The sequence below is a fragment of the Topomyia yanbarensis genome, chromosome 3, assembly GCF_030247195.1.
Source record: "Topomyia yanbarensis strain Yona2022 chromosome 3, ASM3024719v1, whole genome shotgun sequence".
In the NCBI taxonomy this organism is placed as follows: Eukaryota; Metazoa; Arthropoda; class Insecta; order Diptera; family Culicidae; genus Topomyia; species Topomyia yanbarensis.
Genome location: NC_080672.1, coordinates 323,014,745 through 323,036,632, shown reverse-complemented (window position 1 = coordinate 323,036,632; position 21,888 = coordinate 323,014,745). Strand labels below are relative to the sequence as shown.

At 41.0% G+C, this 21,888-nt stretch overlaps 1 protein-coding gene across 1 annotated transcript in view; it reads left to right on the top strand.

Moving 5' to 3' along the window:
* Positions 1–21,888, top strand: part of LOC131690597 (uncharacterized) — a 541,241-nt gene that overhangs the window by 121,512 nt on the left and 397,841 nt on the right. The window contains exon 2 of the mRNA XM_058976500.1: positions 11,235–12,008. Coding sequence (XP_058832483.1) covers positions 11,963–12,008 — 46 coding nt within the window. The 5' untranslated portion in view covers positions 11,235–11,962. The remainder of the gene's footprint in view (positions 1–11,234; positions 12,009–21,888) is intronic.

Sequence of the window (21,888 nt, the reverse complement as noted above, 5' to 3'; positions counted from 1 at the left end):
CTCGAATGGTGACCAGCCATTAATACCGACTAAACTCCATTGGGCTCCGCCATCATTCCTCCCAGGAACTACCTCTCGGTATTACTTCTGGGGGGATGGCTGTACTGAATGTACTCATTCACTCTCACTCACGCGATCATACATCCTGTATGAGGCTTACTTGGGTGCTCTCTCAATCACACTTTGATTCACTCTCAAACACTCCCACATGAGGCTGACTTTTGTGCTCACCTTTTACGTTCCATGCGAGGCTGACTTGTGTGCTCACCTTTCTCATTCCTTGCTAGGCTTACTTTTGTGCTCGCCCTACCCATACCATGTGAGGCTGACTTGGGTGCTCACCCTATCACCTGATTCACTCTCAATCGTGCCACTCTATTGTACCTTTGTCACTCCCCCTGGCATCCCATGTGGGACATTTTTCTTAGGCCCCACTTCTGACATACCATGCGAGGCTGACTTGTGTGCTCACCTTTTTCACTCCTTGCTAGGCTGACTTTTGTGCTAGCCTCTACCAACCTGTGAGGCTGACTTTTATGCTCACCCTTAACATGCAGTGTGAGACTGACTTGGATGCTCACCCTTTCACTCCTCTGCCACGCCATGAGGCATCGATAGCTTAGTTCCAACATACTACGCTACGACCCTCCCGTCTTGGCATGAGGCAGTCCACTTATACGCCTATACACTCACTCTTCTGTCTTGCTTCGGGGTGGCTGGGTTTACCCCTTACGCGGTTGCCATTCGCTGCGCCAAACCTGCCTCGGCATGAACAGACCATTCACTCCCTTTTTTGCGCTTGGCCTTTTTTGCTCCAGCTAACCAATCACTAGTTAGCCGTGCCCGCCGTCTGTTGCTCGGTTCGCCAGATTACCTGTAGCCTACTGGCAATCTGGATGGTAGCAGCCGAGACTGCGTTCCACTTCTCCACCGTTTGACACATCCGCTGGATAAGGGTATCCGGGGTTGTGTCCCAGCCACAGACGTCAAGCATTGCTCTTCTTTCGACGTCGAACCGATGACATACGAACAGTATGTGTTCGGCAGTTTCATCTACACCTGGGCAGTCCGGGCAGACTGGGACCTCCGCGTGCCCGAACCTGTGGAGGTACTGACGGAAACAGCCATGGCCTGACACGAATTGTGTCAGGTGGAAGTGAACTTCCCCATGGGGTCTTCCCACCCAGCTCGATATGCTAGGTATCAGCCGGTGGGTCCACCTACCTTTCGAGGAGTTGTCCCACTCACGCTGCCATCTGGCGACCGAGGTCACCCTGGTGCGCTCGCGGGCTCCCCTATTTCCACGTAGCTCAAAGCACTCCTCATCTTCCCGAATGACCAGCCCGACTGGCATCATGCTCGCTATCACGCAGGATGCATCGTGTGATACCGTGCGGTAGGCAGATATCACTCTGAGGCACATCACGCGGTAGGTGCTCTCCAGTTTCTGTAGGTAACTGGTTACCTTCAGTGCTCTTGACCATGACGCACAGTGGGGCGAAAGTGAAAAAAGACGGTCAAAAGTCTTTCCTGAGTTTCACAGATGTTTTCATGCTATGATGTTTTCAGGAAAGTTTCCTAGGACTACATCTTACATCTTTTAGGATAAGCACCTTAATTTTTCTTAAGGTGCAACTGTCACTTAAAAACAAAATTTTTTTAGCTCAGCAACAAAAAAATTTTTTTTGCGCGGAATCTTATAAATTAATTTATTTTGAACAACTTTGTTGAACATATCCGCCATCTATATATTTTTCCTTAAGAAATATGTACGTTGCACCTTAAAATCAGTTTTTTATCTTTCTCTTCTACAACTTAATTTTTTCTACATTGGTATGTTCTAGAAAGTTTTAGATATCGTCAAGATACATAACTTTTCTGAAGACTCCAATGATGTATGACATGTGTTTCGGGAAATAAATCGATTTTTCTTTAAAATAAGGTCATTTTCATTACAAAATTTCTCAAAAATGTGAAACATTGTGAACCAAAACTCAGAACGATTAAATTCACCATGTTATGTAGTATATGTAAGCGAAGTATAGCAATCCGGACTTTTCGGGTTTTTTACTTTTCATGCATTTTTTACTGCATAATGTATGGATATTTCACAGCATCTATAGAATGCCCATTAGTAAATCAACACGCCATAATACAGAATACTAAACTCAATGCAAAATATATCTCGCGTGTTTTTGAGAAGGGCCAATAAGCATGCTGTTAAAATTCACTTTAAGAGAAAATTCCGGAAAACCGTAACTTGCCTAGAATGGATGTTAACATTTTATGAAAGAGAAATGTTTTCGCTTTCGTCTGTTGGAGTACATTTTAATAGGCAATTATTGGTTTGACCAGAGTTTCCTCTCAAAGTGAATTTTGACAGTATGCTTATTGGCCCTTCCTAAAAACACGTGTGATTTCTTCTATTATCAACAATTAACATGTAAAAACAATGAAAGTAAATGAAGCAATAATTATACATTCGAAGGACACTCAAATTGCTTTTTACACGGGTGTAAAAGCAATCCAATAACTGATGGCATTAGTATTATGAATATTTTATTGTGAATTATTGAAAATAAAAGAAAATGCACGTCAAAGCAAATATCATTCTAAATCACTCAGAGCTTGAGTTTTGTATATTCGTGAGTTACTGGATTGCTGACTCTTACGAAGAATGAGAGGGATAATGCCAAAATTTTATAATCTTTACAAGATTTTAGTTTTAGTTTTAATCATTCAATATAAAATACTTCTAATGTATAATTAGTGCTTTATACACTTTCACTATTTTTACATGTTGGTTGTGGATAATAGAAGATATATTTTACATTGAGTTTAGTATTCTGTATTATGACGTGTTGATTTACTAATGGGTAATCTAAAGATACTGTGAAATATCCATACATTATGCAGTATAAAAATGCATGAAAAGTAAAAAACCCGAAAAGTCCGGATTGCTATATTTCGATTACATATACTACATAACATGGTGAATCTAATCATGCCGAGTTTTGGTTCACAAAGTTTCACAATTTTGAGAAATTTTGTAATGAAAATGACCATTTTTTAGAGAAAAATCGATTTATTTCCCGAAACACATGTCATACATCATTGGAGTCTTCAGAAAAGTTATGTGTCTTGACGATATCTAAAACTTTCTAGAACATACCAATGTAGAAAAAATTAAGTTGTAGAAGAGAAAGATAAAAAACTGATTTTAAGGTGCAACGTACATATCTCTTAAGGAAAAATATATAGATGGCGGATATGTTCATCAAAGTTGTTCAAAATAAATTACTCAATAAGATTCCGCACAAAAAACATTTTTTTGTCGTCGAACTAAAAAACATTTGTTTTTAAATGACAGTTGCACCTTAAGAAAAATTAAGGTGCTTATCCTAAAAGTTGTAGGATGTAGTCCTAGAAAACTTTCCTGAAGACATCAAAGCATGAAAACATCTGTGAAACTCAGGAAAGACTTTTGACCGTCTTTTTTCACTTTCGCCCCACTGTGTGACGGGCCGCCGTACCTGAGGATAGATACCTCCGTCTTATGATGAGCGAGCTCCAGGCCTCTCGCGCTCATCCATTCCTCCACCGTGCTAATCGCGTGTTCTGCGGTTAGTTCTACCTCAGGAATTGACTCCCCGTAGACCTCCAAGGTTACGTCGTCGGCAAAGCCGACGATCTTGACCCCAGGAGGGAACTTCAGTCTCAGAACCCCGTCATACATGAGGTTTCATAGCACCGGGCCTAGGATCGAGCCCTGCGGGACTCCGGCGGTAATCGGAACCCTTTTCTGACCGGCATCGGTCTCGTATAGCAGTACGCGGTTCTGGGAGTAACTTTCCAGGATCCGGTACAGACCCACCGGTAGGCTAAGCCGGTGTAACGAGAGCGCGATGGCATCCCAGCTTGCGCTGTTAAATGCGTTCTTCACGTCAAGTGTCACTAACGCACAGTATCGAATACCTCGCCTTTTTCGTTGGATCGCTATCTCGGCAGTATTTATCACTGAGTTGAGAGCGTCCACTGTGGACTTACCCTTCCGAAAGCCAAACTGGTTGCTTGACAGACCGTCCGCACCTTCCGCGTACGGGGTGAGCCTGTTGAGGATGATCCTCTCAAGCAGTTTGCCAGTCGTGTCTATCAGACAGATTGGTCTGTACGCCGATGGGTCGCCTGGCGGCTTCCCGGGCTTCGGCAACAGCACCAGTTTCTGCCTTTTCCATCTATCGGGGAAACGGCACTCGTCAAGGCATCTCTGCATAGCTAGCCTGAACATGTTCGGGTTCGCTATGATCGCTGCCTTGAGAGCGTTGTTTGGAACTCCATCCGGCCCTGGAGCTTTGTTCATTGCTAGGGATTTAGCCACTGCGAGTAGTTCTTCATTCGTCACTGGAGCCACCATTTCGACCGTGCCCGCACTGTCTCGTAGTGCAGGTGGCCAGGGGCTTGTGGCTCGAGACGGGAAGAGTACTTCGATAATCGTTGCCAACCGGTCCGGAGACCGTTCTGGGGGTGAGGAGCCCCCTTTGGTCATGGCCATCACAATCCGGTAGGCGTCACCCCACGGATTCGCGTTGGCACTCTCACACAGGTTGTCGAAACACGCTCTCTTGCTGCTTTTAATAGCCTTGTTAAGGGCTAATTTCGCAGCTCGAAACACTTCAGGGCGGTTCTCTCTTGCATCCTCGGTGCGAGCTCTTTGCATCCTACGTCTAACTCTGAGGCAGGCTGACCGTAGAGCTGCAATCTCGGCACTCCACCAGTATACCGGGCATCTACCGTTTCTTGGCAGTGTTTTTCTCGGCATAGTGGCGTCGCACGCGCGTGATAGAACAGCTACCAGCGCATCCCCGCTTAGACTGTCGGTGTTGGCCTCCAGTCCCAGGGCCGCGGTGAAAGCTTCGCTGTCGAAGTGATTGGACTTCCACCCGCGTACCTGACAGGGATCTCCCGCCCTCGGATGCTGCACACCATAGTTGATCTTAAAGCGGATTGCTAAATGATCGCTATGGGTGTAGCCTTCGTTTACCCTCCATTCCATGCCTGGAGCCAGACTCGGGCTGGCAAAGGTCAAATCAATCCACGCCTCCACTCCGTTTCTACGGAATGTACTAGCGGAGCCATCATTAGCTAGCACAGTATCGAGTTTCGCAAACGCTTCCATTAGCGCTTGACCCCTGCTATTTGTACAGCGGCTGCCCCACTCCACTGCCCAAGCGTTAAAGTCTCCCGCTATTACTACCGGTTTCCGGCCCACGAGGTCCGACGAGAGCCTGTCGATCATCTGGTAGAACTGTTCTATTGGCCACCTTGGTGGGGCGTAGCAGCTGCAATAGAACACACCATTGATCTTGACAATCGCCACACCCTCGGCGGAGGGGTGTATTACCTCTTGAACCGGGAACCTTCCCGTTGTACAGATTGCCACCATTCCAGACCCGTCCGACACCCAATTGCCGTTGCCGGCAGGGATGCTGTACGGGTCTGATAAAAGGGCGACATCTGTCCTCGACTCCGAGACCGACTGCCACAGCAGCTGTTGGGCTGCTGCACAATGGTTAAGATTTAGCTGTGTGACTCTCACGGCTTCTTCTTATTTAACTCGCCGAAGGGACACGAAGGTCCGCCCATAGCATGTTTATGGGCTTGCTTCTTAGCGGTGCAGATAAGGCACTTATATGAAATGATAGACCATGTGAACCCCCCTCAGCGGACCAATGCCTGTACAATTGAACGACCATAAATTTCTCCATAGTAGAACCACAAGCATAAATAGGCCTTACATGACCCCACTATTAAACCATACATTACCCCATCATACGACCATACTTTGCCCTATTATTAGCCCATTGAACTACCACGTGACTTCTACCATGCGTGGACCATAATTTGCCCCATAGTTTGACCATGCATTGCACGACAGTTTATCCATTGCTTATATTCCAACAAATAGTTGCACACGCCGATTGGTGGAACGAAAGTCTCAGCATCCTTCGGGCTGCCTGCCTAAAAGCCAAAAGACACGTTCAGAAAGCAAGATCTGAGGCAGTCAGAGAAGAGTGTAAGGTGACACTCCGGGTGGCTAGGGCAGCTTTTAAACGCAAGAGATTGCTTAGTAAGTGCACCCGTAACAAGGAGCTGTGCAGAGAAGTAGACGTCAACCCCTGGGTCAACGCTTGCCGTTTCGTGAAGGCCAAGATCAATGGTCCAACGAAGCAGGCTGAAATGTGCGCTGACTGCGCTGAAGAAAGCTCCCGGTCCGGACGCTATCCCCAACATGACACTGAAAACCGCAATCCTGACGTTTCCGGATATGTTCAGGATAGTTCTACAGAAATGTTTGAACGAAGGTTTCTTCACGGATGGATGGAAGATTCAGAAGCTGGTGTTTCTTCCAAAACCAGAAAAGTCCTCATCGTATCGGTTTATATGCCTGCTGGATACTCTTGGTAAACTTCTGGAAAGGGTCATCCTCAACAAACTGACTAACTGCGCTGAAAGTGAGAAAGCACTATCGCAGAGGCAATTCGACTTCCGGAAAGGGAACTCGACGGTGGACAACATACGCACAGTCATCGCGAGCGCGAAGAAAACATTGAGGCAGAAGGGAGGGAGTAATCGCTACTGCGCCATGGTAACGATCGATGTGAAGAACGCGTTCAACAGTGTCAGCAGGGTGGCTAGCGCCATAGCGAGTCGTCTCCTGGAGGGTGCCTCATCCTCAATACTGAAGTATGGCGTATCCGCCTGGATTGCAGCGCTTAACTCAAAGCGAAACCAAACGAAGTTGGCAAGCATGTTTTGCCTAATGGCTGTTCGTGTCGCGACCGCCCACAGAACGATATCGTCGGACGCGGTATGCATAATTGCAGGGATAATCCCCATCTGCACTACTCTGGAAGAGAACGTAGAATGCTACCAGCGGAGGAATGCACGAAATGCAATGAGACTGGCCAGGGTGGACTCGTTGGCTAAGTGGCAGCAACGCGGAAAGCAAGGTTGACCCGATTCGTCCGAAATCTGTCGGTGTGGGTACATATGAAGCATGGCAAGGTGACTTTTCAATAGACACGGGTTTTGTCCGGGCACGGATGCTTCCAGAAGTACCTGTATCGGTTTAAAACATGCTGCGTCACTCCTTTACCCGGAGTGTCTGAAAGTACAAAAGACATCGGAACACGTGGTTTTGAAATGCTCTAGGTTTGATGAAGTTTGAAGGGATATGTCTGCGGTGAAGTTGACAATATTGTCGAAGAGATGCGCCACGACGAGCATATCTGGCATATCTGCCAATAAAATAGTTACGAGTATGCTCTCCGAGCTGCAGAGAAAGTGGCGAAGGGACTAACAAAATAGTGCTGGATGCTAGAAGGCCGCCGTGAAGCCACAAATCGGGTATCGGGAGAAATTCTGCCGCCGGAGAAGTCTCCGTCGGTGTAGACTAGGTCCACCGCCGGGAACCAGTTGAGTAGTACGCGACGTAGCACCGGGTTCGAGTCGTCGGGGCGCCAGCAATCCGGACGTCAGACTCCACCGTAATCGCCGGACCTACCTCGACACCCTAATGGGTTGCTCAAGAGTAGGCTAAATCCATCGCCGAGGATTAGAGCGAGTAGATCGCGTCGAACAGCTAGCAGTGGGTCGTTGGGGCGACAGTGAGCAGGAAGCCACGCTCCACCCGAAATCGCTGGACAGACCTCAGCACCTGCCGGCTCACCCGTTCAGTAGGTTAGGTTGACCGCCAGGGACTAGATCGAGTCGATCGGAACGAAGCGGGAACTAAATGACGCACGGAAACGAACATCGGTATGGGGAGAAATATTTCGCCGGGTAAATTCACAGTAGGGTAGATTCACTGCCGTGCACTATCCGACTACATCGTGACAAAAATGGGACCTAATTGGCTCACAAAACAGGCATCGGTACCGAGAGAAATTTTGTCGTCGGGGAACTCGTACTTGGAGTAGGGTAGTTTCACTGCCGGATGATTTCCGAGTAAATCTCGAAAGAACCGGGAACTCACCCTACTTTGACTCTCAGTCAAAGTAGGGTTAGTTCGCCGCCGGGGACTATCTGAGTAGACTGTGATAAGGCCGCGAGCTGACGGACTAACAGAAACAGAACCTAAAAGGCTCACTGAGACGAGAGCAAATTGGCGACGGAATGGATGGAGACGAAAAGCAAGAGAAGAGTCGATAGTTAAATGGCTCATAGGTCGAGCCATTTCGTGGATCAATTGAGGCTCCGATATAGCTGCGGAAATCACGAGAGCAAAATAAAGAAGTGTGACGAAAACACAATGAGCCGATCCTCCCCGAGAAGTAATAGTTTGAGGTAGTTCCATGCGGAAGGAGGGTGAAAAAAGTAAGAGGTATTTTGGTGGGCTCGCATGAAAGTAAGTCATGAGTTTCACACAGTCACACATTGCCGATACACCACAGGGCAGGGTTTTGAAGCTTTATAAACCTTACTATCAAACACAATCACACATACACATACATACACACACACGTTTTCGTGTCAGCTTACGCCTCAACGGGTTCCACCGTTGGAGACGGTCGTGGGTAGAACGATTGCGCACAAATAAAAATTAACAGCTAATAAAATAAAATAAAAATATTGACAAAAAGTCCAAATAAAGGAAAAAGAACAAGAAAAATAAAAAAGAGAAGTTTAAAAAATAAAGTGAAAAAAGCTTGAAACAATTAAAAAGTAATCTGTGTGCAGGAAACGTTGAGGATCCAAAGAAGACCAGGAATTCAGAGGTGTAAGAGCACAATCCTTCTACAAAGATCCAAGACGTTCAGGTTTAGCCGCTAGGCGTACTCAATAAACAACAGTAGGAATCCGGGCTGCGGCAGTACCACGCCAAGTTGGTAACTTGATTTCTTTTGAAGATTCTTCCTCGACCAAATGCACACACGGATCTAATTCGACGAACTGAGTCGATTGGCAAATAACTCCAGACTGCTCCTCCATCGAGGAACTATGATGACATTATAACAACCCAGAAAACCATCAATCGTATAACAATGTAATGATGTCAACAGAGAGTAAAAATCGTTACGACAGTCTGCAGAAATGTATTTGTAATCGCATATTACTAGACACATGATTTGAATACGATATTTGATTCAGAATCGCACTGATGTACTAATGAAATCATGTTCGATCGGAGTTGATCGTAGAGTACTGACAACCTATATTCATATAGCTAAAAAAATTCAAATAATTCAAAATCGCATTTTACTTCGATCAATGTCAGATGAACAACTTAATAAAGTCATTGTGGTCGTTCCTACGTGTGGGAATAGTCAGTAAGCAACATACATGTATGTACGACTTCGATATACATTACAATGACTCCAAAAAGCTAGATACGACCAAATATATCACAACATATTGAAAACCGATTTCGCGAAATTACTTACGACTTATCTCATATTTTTGAATTGAGATTGCTGTATATAATGTGAATGTTTATCGGAATAGTGTTTCTCTACTAAAAGATATGATTACGAAATATTACCATCCTTATAATAATTAAAATAGTTCTGTGTAGTAAGTCCTGTACTACAATCCGAACGTCACAAGTTCGAATCCCACCTTAATGTGAAGATCTCTCTATGGTCGGTTGGCATCGGTTCACATCCAGTATCCGTTTTATTCTCTCCAGATTCCGCTTTTTTTACGTATTTTGTTATGCTGGAGATGGGTGAAATGCCCTATTACTGTTTTTTTTTATAATTTGTTCTTTTTTTACCGACGAATCAAGATTAATCGTATATCGTGTTCTGGAATCGTATACTAGTTATCGATATCGTATATAATCTGAGATTATTTCGTATATCCAATCGTAAATACATTCTCTAGAATCGCTTTCATACTAGAAATTATCGCGCCTAACTAACCTATTGTCAGAAATCGTCAATTTCAATAGCTATGTACATATGTTGCCTCCAGTTTGGTACGCATATGTCGATTTTGTGCATTTGATGCGACCTTTTTGCTGGTATAACCACATGTATTATTCAGTTGCAACTGGGTTATCTCATCAAAAAAGCTTGCTGGGAAATTTCGAACAGTTTAATGTTCATCGCAACAGCCTCAAAGCCTACTAATGGGGCAGCACTGCTTCAGAGAATTCGAAACAAAACGAATAGCAATAACTTCAATTTTACGCACAATACTAATAACTTGCGCTCAAATCAAAGGTAACATTCTCAGGTAGTATTAGCCTTACTAGGTTTTGTGAGCAAAGCTTCCCTAAATCAAAAGTTATAGTTTTTTCAAAACGTTATTATTTTAAACAACATTGGCATGGAGGGGTTATAAATGGTTAATGAAATAAATAACCAGAACGCAGCAGAATAGATCTACGAACCACACTTAACGCAAACATTCTATTGTGACATCAGATATAATAGTTAAGAGACCATTCATAAATTACGTAGCGCAAAAATTTACTCCCCTCTTCCTCCATGTTCCTGTCCCCTCCTCTTGTTACAAATTTCTCTATTCTCCCCTTTTCTATTACGTAACAAATCCCTTAAAAAAATTTTCTTCATTAAAAACATATTACGTAAAGTTCTTGCTTACTCCCCTTCTACATACATATGTCACAACATGGCACAATTTGTCATTCCACCTCCTCCCTAAAATCGTTACATAATTTAAGAATATTCCCTAAGAACCACTATCATTATTTAAAGCACTAATGACAACTGAAAACTATGACATTTTAAATAGACAGCATTTATCAGCGAAATACATCACAAAAAATCCCAATAAATATTCTGTTTGGAACGATAACAATAGCACTGTCTTTGTTAGAATGGAAGTGGGCAAAGCTTCACAACAATATTTCAAAAATTAAAATTGGATCATCCAACCCAATGTTAAGTGCCAAATACAAATCCTCCTTCATAACCAGGAAGCCTTCCCTACATTATTTCGGCAAATGGATTTTCGCGAGTTTCTAAAAAAACTAGAAGCAAAAGTTCCATTATTCATTTAACAAGAATGAATATCTCGTTCAACATCTTTTAACTTTATATTCACTCACGGTCACGATTATTATATGGTCTCAGGGGTAAAAATAATTAAAAGTTACCCTGTGAATTTCGGATGTAATTTCAACTTTCGTCAGATCGAATCACCCTTTGACATCCAATTTAAAGTTGAAGAAAATTATATTATTTTCGTCTTTCTTTTCTTTTCAGATCCCTTGAAGCTCATTTGCGGAGTGTCATTTATCCAACCAACCAAGGTTAAGCAATGGATTCGATGCAATGTCTCAAGTTCAGCGAATCAGCTGACCGACGCGGGGAAACTCGTCACCGAATATCATCTGTGGTATGAGTGAACGTGATAGTTTACCTGTTGGATTATGACCATAGCAATTGCTGAAGTAACAAGATCAAATAATTTAGAATGATGAAAGAGAAGAAAATGTGTCACCACAGATGTAGCACCTATCCAAGTGGAAGGGAAAAAAGTGTTTAAGGAGTTTAAGGGTGCTGTTCGTGATGGGTACAATAAAATGAAAGAAAATATAATAACGTGCGGCGAGAATTCTCTGGTTTTTACGCAAGGGTGTTGGTAGTGGCTTTATGGCGTATATTGTTCAAGGTATCCTTGAACAGAACAAGCGTAACTATAGCTCAACAATTTAAGAGTACCATACAAAGGGAAAAAGCGATATGTAACGAATAGATTTCTCAGGAAGTGAAAGAGCTAAAAAGTGTAATCAGTGTGCTTATAGCTATACAACCGCAGATGCTCTTTGTGGAGTCTACTAAAACAGTGATAGATTTTAATACAAGGCCAAAATACACATAGAATCAATCCGTTGAACTACGTATCTGAATCTGCACAGAACATAAAGAAACGATCAAATGCAGCGGAACTTGTCGAAAGAAAGCCACTGATAAGGGCATCGCACTTTAAGATGCTCGCTTTTGCCGCACTGCTAGCTATACACGCAGGATTTGCTGGTGAGTTTTTTATTTGTAAAGTTGTTAATTTGTTTTTCTTTTACAAATAGCACAGTATCAACAAACGACGAAATATTTTATTTTGATATAGTTTCGTTTTCTCGAAATAAAATGGGTGGGTAATGTCATAAACATAACCGCAATGAAGTAGAATACTAGTTTTCCCTTCTCACTTGTGCTGTAAATTGTCACCGGAATCTCCAAGTAAGCCGTTTGGGACGGTCTTTTTTCAGATTTGGAAAAAAAACATCAATGTTAAAATGTTCAGGATTCGCCATTTTTGACACGTTACCCTCGAAAATTTTTATTTTATAGATGGAACCTTCATAAACATTTTGCAGAATAACGCACATGTCTAAGTTATTGAACTGCTTCAAAAAAAATTAAAAAATGGGCACATAGCGCAAGTTCAACCTAAATGATTTTTTTATTTATTTTTTCGCCAATATCAAAAGTTTGGTGGTGAAGTACCCTAACTTTTGGTAAATAATGTTGTACAAATGAAACCTTTTTTTGTTTATTGGGGCTTTGACCAGTTGGTCCCCTAAATAAATCCATTTATTGGGGCTTAAATCAGTTGGGCTTATAAAAATGAAATTATTTCTCTCGAATAAAAGGCAATTAAAGGGCGAACACGAAATTATTGCGACACATTCAACAGGGTATAACATTTTTACCATTGGGTAAAAATCAACCAAATTTTGCACACTTTCTCATTGATGTGTATTGTTTACATGCTGTCAAACTCGAAGTCGTGTTTTTCGATTCAACGAAAATGGAGGTGAACCAACGCGAGTCGAGAGAACAAATTCTTTCCAAAGACCTGGAATTTCCTGACCTGTCGCACCGGCAGTTGGGAAAAATGTTGAACATTCACCATTCAACCGTCTCCAGATTGTTGAAGCGGTTCCAGGAGCGGTTGACGTTGGACCACGGCAAAGGAGCTGGAAGAAAACCGGGACCAGAGAACAAAAAGATGGAGGGAAAGGTGAAGCGGATGATTAAAGCAAATCCCAACGTCTCAAGCCGTGATTTGGCTAAAAAGATCGGCATGTCGCAGAGCTACGTCCAGAATGCAAAGAAGAGAGCTGGATTACATACATACAAGGTACAGACACATTCCACGCACTTGTATCGCTTACCGCATAAAAATAAATCTGCTAATATAAGTAAAAGTTGTTCTGAAATATGTTGGTATAGGTTTAAGGCTCCCAAATCATAGATATATAGAATTTTCTTAAAAGAATTTTATGACGGTGGTCGATGAAAACCAGTAATACATTTATGACTCGTTTTTAATAATTGAATTGATTTTTCCGTACCACAACGACAGGTTTGTAATAAAATTTATTTGGAATAATCTTAAATTCCATTTTATTGTTCACATATTGTACAAAGATTTCATCTTCGGACGCAGATTTATTGAGTGAATTGATCGTCGGATAAAAGGGGGGCAAAAATTGACCATTTTTGCGTTGTCCCCTAACGCAAATATCATGATTTTTCAATTTTTCACGAAAAGAAAGCACGCTATCTATGAAATCTTTTCAGAAGCTATTAGTACTCATCAATACCTTTCTAAAAATATGCTATTTATATATAACAAGCTTTGGAATCGTTCTTTCAGAGGGGTGCACTGAAGTGTTGTCTCCTAACGCTTTCCGTTGCAATACGATAAATCCTTCTGCAGAGTTACTTTGAGAGCCTACAGAACAGTATATGGACATAAAAGATATAACCAACCCATTTCAGCAATACCGCAGCCATGCAGTATTGCTGAAATGATACAAGTTTACGAAATTCTCCAGTTTTCTATTATTTAGATAATTCAATGACAAGCCAGCCATCTGAGCCATAAGACCGCAATTGTGTGAAATTTCTTAACGAATTTTTTTGTACTCTAATATATCAAAAATTTCGAAAAGCTGGATCTTACCCTTCTTTTCCAAAAATTGCGTAAAACGGCTGCATTTTGATTAATTTCCGCAATCATCACTAATAAGTGTCGTCTTGCAGATCTATTAGTAGAAACAGTAGTGCAAACGCCAGAGGATGAACTGGAAGGGCGATATTCCCTTTCGATTTTTTTTTTCAACCGTATTACTCGTATTTCGCGACAACATTATATACAACATGTAAATATAATAACTGCTCGACGAGTATAATCGTTTGACAGTCTTTCCTTTGTTGAATTGCTTCAGAGTCAAATTTGTGTATTTGTAACGTAACAAGAAAATAAATATTGAACAATCCTATGACGTAATTTATCTGCCCTAATCACCAGTCAATTTTATTTTCAAGATTTTATAAGGTCAAAAAACAAAGTCAGTGCACCAAACTTACATGAAAAAAACTTAGTTGGTGAACAAAATAAAAAGAAACCTAAGAAACAGTTAATTTTATTTCATATATTTTCCTATGTCAATGAGGAGCGGATCCAGAAAAAAAATTCGGAGGGGGTCCAAAACTTCGACTTTAAAATGTTCTTTGTACAATACGTAATATGTAATACCCTCATTTAATTAAACTCAGTTTTGGTAATCGAATCTGGTTTGCAAAGATTTTGAACTTAGAATGAATTTAAAAAAGTAACTTTTTTAAAAATTCTCAGGATGTGAAAAATTTTCGGGAGGGGGGGGCCGGACCCCCAAGACCCTCCCTTTGGATCTGCCACTGATGTCAATAATATATTAAACTTACCAAAACTACTTGAAACCACCTTTTTCGATCCATTAGAAAGTGTCGATTGTGGTCTACAATCTCTTCTATACCGCGCCACACTGTGGTATGCGGTGTGTCCTGTTCTCATTTCATATTAATTTGATTTCTTAATAAAATACATGAAGGTGAAACTAGAAATACATCTGGTTTGGCGTTTCAAATCTTTATTTTGAGTTATTTACAGGTTTAGAGGTGATATACATCGCTTTGTTTGAGCTTCAACAAATTCTTCAGTCACGTTAGGGGACATCACTTCATGTGCGACCGTTTGTGTTCATTTTGGTGTTGTCCCCTAACGCAGTGTTCGCAGTGGTCGTGAAAAAAATTTCCTAAAAGCTCGAAAATCTAAGTATACAGTATTGTTCTGTGACTATTGATGATCAAATATCTAGAACAAATAGATGCTCTAAAGTTTGAAACAGAGCAGGTTTTTTGATAAATACAAATGTAGGTTGGAAAATCATTTTTTTGCGCTGTTGTCCCCTAACGCGACATTTTCACCTCTCATAATGAAAGGACAACCTGAAAAACATCAAACCCATAACATTAACGTTGTTTTAGGATTTTTAAAGTATTCAATTAAGTTTTTTGAGCGTACATCGTAGGATTTTTCAAACGACGAGCTGTTAACAGTTGCATGATGCGTGCAAACGTTGTCCCCTAACGCTGGAATGTGTCTACAGAACTTCCCAAACCGCGATGAGCGGCAACAATCGACGACTAAAACTCGGGCACGGAAGCTCTACGAGAAGATGCTGACAAAATATGGCTGCTGTGTGATGGACGACGAAACGTATATAAAAGCCGATTTTAAGCAAATTCCGGGGTTGGAGTTTTTCACCGGCAAGAGCAAGTTCTATGTGGACGACATATTTAAGAAGAAGAAAATGTCGAAGTTGGCCTCCAAATATCTCATTTGGCAGGCTATCTGCTCTTGCGGACAGAGGAGTGAGCCTTTCGTGACAAAGGGCACAGTAAATGGCGAGATCTACAAATCTGAGTGCCTCGAGAAGCGCCTTTTGCCGTTCTTGCAACAGCACAACGAAGCTCCGCTATTTTGGCCAGATTTGGCATCATGCCACTACTCTGAAAGTGTCCTGGAGTGGTATGAGGCCAATTCTGTCCATTTTGTTCCAAAGGACATGAATCCGCCAAACTGTCCGGAGCTGCGCCCGGTGGAGCAGTACTGGGCAATGATGAAGCGGGAACTTCGGAAGAGCAAGAAGAAAGTCAAAAACGAGAAGGACATGTTAAGAAAATGGAAAAAAAACTGAGAAACTGGTAGGGGAACGCGGGACAAGTCCGACACCTTAAGCGCAATAATTTTTCTATAATTCCGCAAAGCTCCTAAAATTGTATATTCTGTGCATAATCCTTGTTTAGGTGGCTCTTAGCAAAATATAATTTTTTCAGCGTTTCAAAAAATTGAATTCATTAAAAATTAGTGATTGCCCAAAAATGGAGAAAAATGACATTTTAAAAACGGTGCGGGTAAGACCGACCCCCGAAAGGGGCAAGAGCGACCACCTTTTGAACTTTCTTTTTGTCCAATTTTTTCCATTAAAAATGTATTGTGTATGTGTGATAAAGTGCAATTATGTGTATATGAGTATGTGTGATGCAAACGCATGCTTTCTGTAGTTTCATCGCGTAGCAAGAGAAAGAACATTCGAATTCGTGGTGTTATGAATAAATAATGTTTAACGCATGGCTTATATTATGGTACGGGTTTTCTCAAGTAATTCTTTCGAGCTTTATTGCCACTTGTATAGCCATTATAACGAAAAGGAGCTGATCTGCAAGCAGATTATATACTCTGTTACTAGGACTCATTCACTTAAAAGTGACACACGCTTCGTAGTAAGCTATCCGGTTCGTGTTGTGGTTTTTCGGAACACTGTTGATCAACAATCCGACGGTCAATAATTTTTTTTCATCAATATCATTTCAAAATCTCATATTAGATTATACTTTTCGTTTCTTTTTGTAATATTATTATGAATCACGTTCAAATTAATTTTTAATTTTTTTGGTCGGCTTGAGACAATACTGATAAATAAATGCAAAAAACATAGTTTCCGTGTATTTCAATTATTAACATGACGTAATTATAGTATAATCGAACACAACAAACATACCGAGTCGTTTGTATCGAATCAAAAACGAACCCAATCATCCAAACACCGTGTCGGTCTTACCCAACCCAAAACTGTCGGTCTTACCCTAACAGCGCACATTTTTGTTAAATGCTCAATTAACAGTATTGAAATACTCAAACTTATCTTCAATATACACAAATAACGATATGGAGAGTAGAATAGAATGTGTGACATAAAAACTGGTCATTTTCAAAGCTTTTGTGTTATTAAAACCTTAAAATGTATCAACTAAAAATAACATCCAAAAGCGCATCAACTTTGCTTTCGCTTGTTTTGTTTATTTTGTTGACGTTTAATGAACCCATATGGCATCGATATGTATCGAAATGCCTAAAATAGTCGTACTAATAATATCCTGTCATTATTGCATGATTTAAAATTTGATATCTGGGAAAAGTCGTGGGGTGTCGGGCTTACCCAGGGTGTCGGGCTTCCCCCCAGTTCCCCTACCGGATGACACTGTAAAGACTTTGATGGAGGGCATCAAGCGAAAATGCGTTCAATTTTACACTCAAGGTTCCATCGATTAACTTTTCTTTTGATTTTTGAAGTGAATATATGTATAAAACTACCCTAAAATTTTGGTTTGATTTTAAACATTATAAGTAAATTGGCATGACATTTTCGGTGTCGCAATAATTTCGTGTTCGCCCTTTATCTCTGTAAAGTTCGTATACACTTTTTCAATTATTTTGAATTTCTGTGATTTTAAATATAGTCGATTCGCATTCTCGTTGTGAAATCATACAAATTTGGATTGAAAATTAATAATAAAATTAAAGGGTTGTGTAGCTTTTTTCAAGTACATGCGATGTAATTCGCGAATGAATTCTAATCTATCAAAATTATCGACTCATTTCAGGACTGGAGACTATATAATCTGTAGTAAAAATAACATAACATGTTCCCAGTTGTTACAATATGCTGTGTAACAAAATTCTAAAACCAAGTATAACACCATGCTCTATACTCCAGTAACGCTTAAGGCATGACATGACATGGATTTTAAACTTAAAAGAACTGTCGCTCAAGCTACTGCTAGGTAGAGGTGTGCGTCGCGCCGCCGATTTCAGGTAAAAAACGGCGGCGCGCCGGCGTCACGCCGATGTGCTTACTATTTTTACATGCAAACGCCGGCGTGGCGGCGGCGGCGTGGCGCACACCTCTACTGCTAGGGAGAGTAGGTTTTAGTTTTGAGATTTTCAGTTTTATGTTAAAGAACTGTCAAAATTATGAATCTAAAACCGGACCACTTCAGAACGTGTCCCAAAGTCGTTACTTGACTCAAAATTATTTTCCTCAATCTAGTGAACTTGAGCGCATGTGCTGAACACTCCTTATATATTCAAAACACAGTTCTAACCGTGTTTCAAATGATGCAGCCAGTGGCGGATCCAGGGGGAGGGTCTTGGGGGTCCGGACCGCCCTCCACCCCAATTTTTTTTTACTTGTTGCGAAATTTAAAATTAGTTTCAATTTTATATTATTTTCAAACTCAAAATCATCCAAACAAAATTTGACCAAGAAAACTGATTCTTATTGAATAAAGTTATTACGTATTACGAATTGTACAATGTCCATTTTGAAAATTGAAATTTCAGACCCCTCTCGAAAATTTTTTCTGGATCCGCCCCTGGAAGCAGCAAAGAGAACGGTACCGTACACCAGCTCTAAAGTTCAAAAAAAAAACTATTCGTTATAATAAGGAATTTGATAACAGCTAAAATATTGACTAACTCCCAGGCTCCACTCATCGATTCTCTGTGTAATTTCGCTTGTTCTGGTCAATCACGGAGTAGCAAGTACGAATTGTACGGTCATCATGATCATGCTCATGCTCAATCGTATTCACTGCAAAGATGTTTTTGGAAAAAACATAATTTCAAGATAATATCGTTTAAAGTTTCAAGTATATACCCAGGCCCTCGTAGGGGAGCAAGATAAAAAACGCTGTAACCTTACTTCTACTGCTTCGAACTATATAACTACTTGGTATAACATTTTTAAGAACCTATACTTCAAGATAGAAGAAAAAATCAACCTCAACCTATACTGCCCATAAACGCATAAGAGTCCCATGTGGATTTTTGTCGAAAATGAGTTATCCGTTGGATTGTATTCTGTATCACCACTGAAACACACTGCACAAATAAGATTACCGGGTTTGTTCAGAAAATATCAAAAAAAATACCAAAACATGGTTGTCCCATCCATTTGGCTCAATGGATGGGACAATCTTGAACAGCGTTTTTCTCGGCTTGCTGTTTTTCAACATGGGACTCTTATGCTGTTATGAGCAGTATATAACCCCTTGAAAACATCGAAAGACCACGGCTCAGTCATGCTAACGCAATCATTTTATTCGTTTTATTTATTTAGTTAAATGTTTAGTGTATCAAACCATACAGAAAACGTGGATTAAAATAATTGTTTAAAGGTTTATTTATTTGTATAATATTAACCCGACATTGTTGCTCAAATCTCTTTGCCATAAGCTTTTGTTAAAGCTAAAAATTCAAATTCGCCGAATGGCAAGTTATTACAATGATCTAGTTCAGTTCCCATTTCCTTCCTACCATTGCATTGTTCACCAAACGGAATGCCACGTAAAAATGTTACAGGCTTATAGATTATGTAGCAGCCACTTCAAATGCTTTGTGTATGTATTTAGTGTTGCTACTCCATGGTTCACTGACAAAGTTACCTGATACGGTGCAGTAAAAGGAGGCAACCAATTAGCACCGATTGCTGTTAGCACAAGCGGTGGAAGTGGCCCGGTACGGATTGTTCGTCTCTGATTCCGAAAGACAGCAATATGTAGCAGGACAAACACGTCGGATTCATAATTGGCTACGTGATGGTCTAGACTAATAGGCTAAAGAGGTAGGTATTGACTGTGCCCGACAAAACATCCGCCGAAGACCAGAGGGCAAAGCGCATGATAACATTTTAATTAGTTCAATTTCAACAGCTATCCGAACGAGTAATCCACTTTCCGCAGTTCTATCTCTCTCTCTCTCTCTCTCTCATGGAATAATGACAGGCAATTGGACTTCTACTCTTCGTAACGACCGTAAAAATGTGCCGTACCTACCATGATAATCCTTTCGGTTCGGAATCAGGAATGCTACTAGCTATCGGCTGGTATGCGCAGGCAAGAGAAACAATCGGCTTCCGCCGAGGAAGGAAGCAGGATAAATCAATAACCTTTAATTAAATTTTCATGTGATCGACGAAGTCCGCTGGGCTGGTACTCAACCGAAGTAAAATAAAGTTGCTCAGTTGTGGACGATTCGGTTGGGGTGGTGGTGGTGTATTGAAAGAGATATTTTCGTCGCTTTTCTTTTTTTTGCTTTTATTATCCACTTCGGCGTGTGAGTGTGCATTTTCGAAGCTAACGATATTTCCTTGAAGTTGCTTGTATGTGTAACCAACACGAAGAGTCGTTTAGGATGGATGGAGGAGGCTATCCGTGTATGTGCCGGCTTGGGCCACTCTGTGGAGGTGGATGATCATAATTCAAATATCTCAACGGGATACCTGTACTTAGTACATACTTGGTTTTGAGAATTGAATTATTGATTCGGTAAATATTTAGTGGTAGAAGTTGGTATGGATTTTCGAGCCAAACTTTGGTGTATAATGTAAGAGGTGGCCTTTTGGATATTGTTTTGTTTAAAGTTGTTTTGAAGTCGTTATTCCAAAGGTTTGCTTAAGAACGTCTCATTTTATGTATCTTGAGCACTAATGCATTTATTCATTACTAAAGATCGTTCACATCAAATTCCAGATACAGTTTATGGATTGTAACTTATTCAAACTACAGTTAAATACGATTACTTTGTTTGTTCTTGACCAGTACATGTGCATGTATAAAGGTAAATCGTAAATATTCTTTTAGCAAGAGCTTTTAGTTTTCAAGATCGGCTGAGTTAGCACACAGAGAAGCTATCTTGTGCAAATAATTACAGAATCGTAATTTCACGATCCGTTCCATCGCAAAATCCATGAATTTATGGAAGGCAAAGGTACTAGATGTCATTAATGGATATAAAGATTGTTTAACTATAGAAAGAAAGGTTCAAACGATGCAGAACAGGGCAGCCCTCGTTAGAAAGGAAAGAAAAGTCCTCAAAGCTATCCAGATCGTAAAACAACAAAAATCTGTAAAACATACAGGAAGCTTTAGGAGAATCTTCTCACAAGATATGTTGTCATGGGTGATGAAACATATCGCTTCAAAAAGTTTGAATACCTTCCTGGTCTTGAATTTTACACTGGCACTAGAAAAGATGCTCCTGAACAACTAAAACACAAATACAAAAAAAATCTTGTGGGTTTAGATCTCAGAAATTCGTAACCACAAGCGCCATAACCGATGGATTACCCGCCGTGCTATAGCACTGCGATTTTGAGCTTCTGATGGGAAAACGAACGGACACAATCCTAATTGAATTAATTTCTTCAAGTTTTTTAAGAAACGCTCATGTTCTTTTACTTCATAAAATGAGTAGTTACACGCTTATTTACAAAAAGATGTCCCCACGCTTATCCATGAAGGGAAGGAGGGGTTAAAACGATGATGGCCACGTGGAATAAGAAAAGCTCTATACATATTATTCGATTCCATTAGAATTGAACCAAGACAATTGTTGGCTTGTATCATGGAATCATGTTTCAGGAGAAAACAAAGCTAATTGCACCTTACTGTTTCTGTCCGTTCTCAATTTCCCATGTAGGGTGATGTGCCTATTATGGCAGTAGAGCCTATTGCGACCCTATTTCGTACCCCTTGGTTTCGAACCAAGCATATGAGATAATCGGCCCTATTCTGCGCGGCGAGTGAGGTGAGACGCCAAAACTCACTTCACTGTCACATGACTCTTGTCACCCTATTCTACGAGTCGAGTCGGGTGACGTGAGAGGTTCATTTCATGGTGAGTGACAAAATGAATCACAAGTGACTTTGAATTCATTCCGCGAACTGTCAAATCCAATAT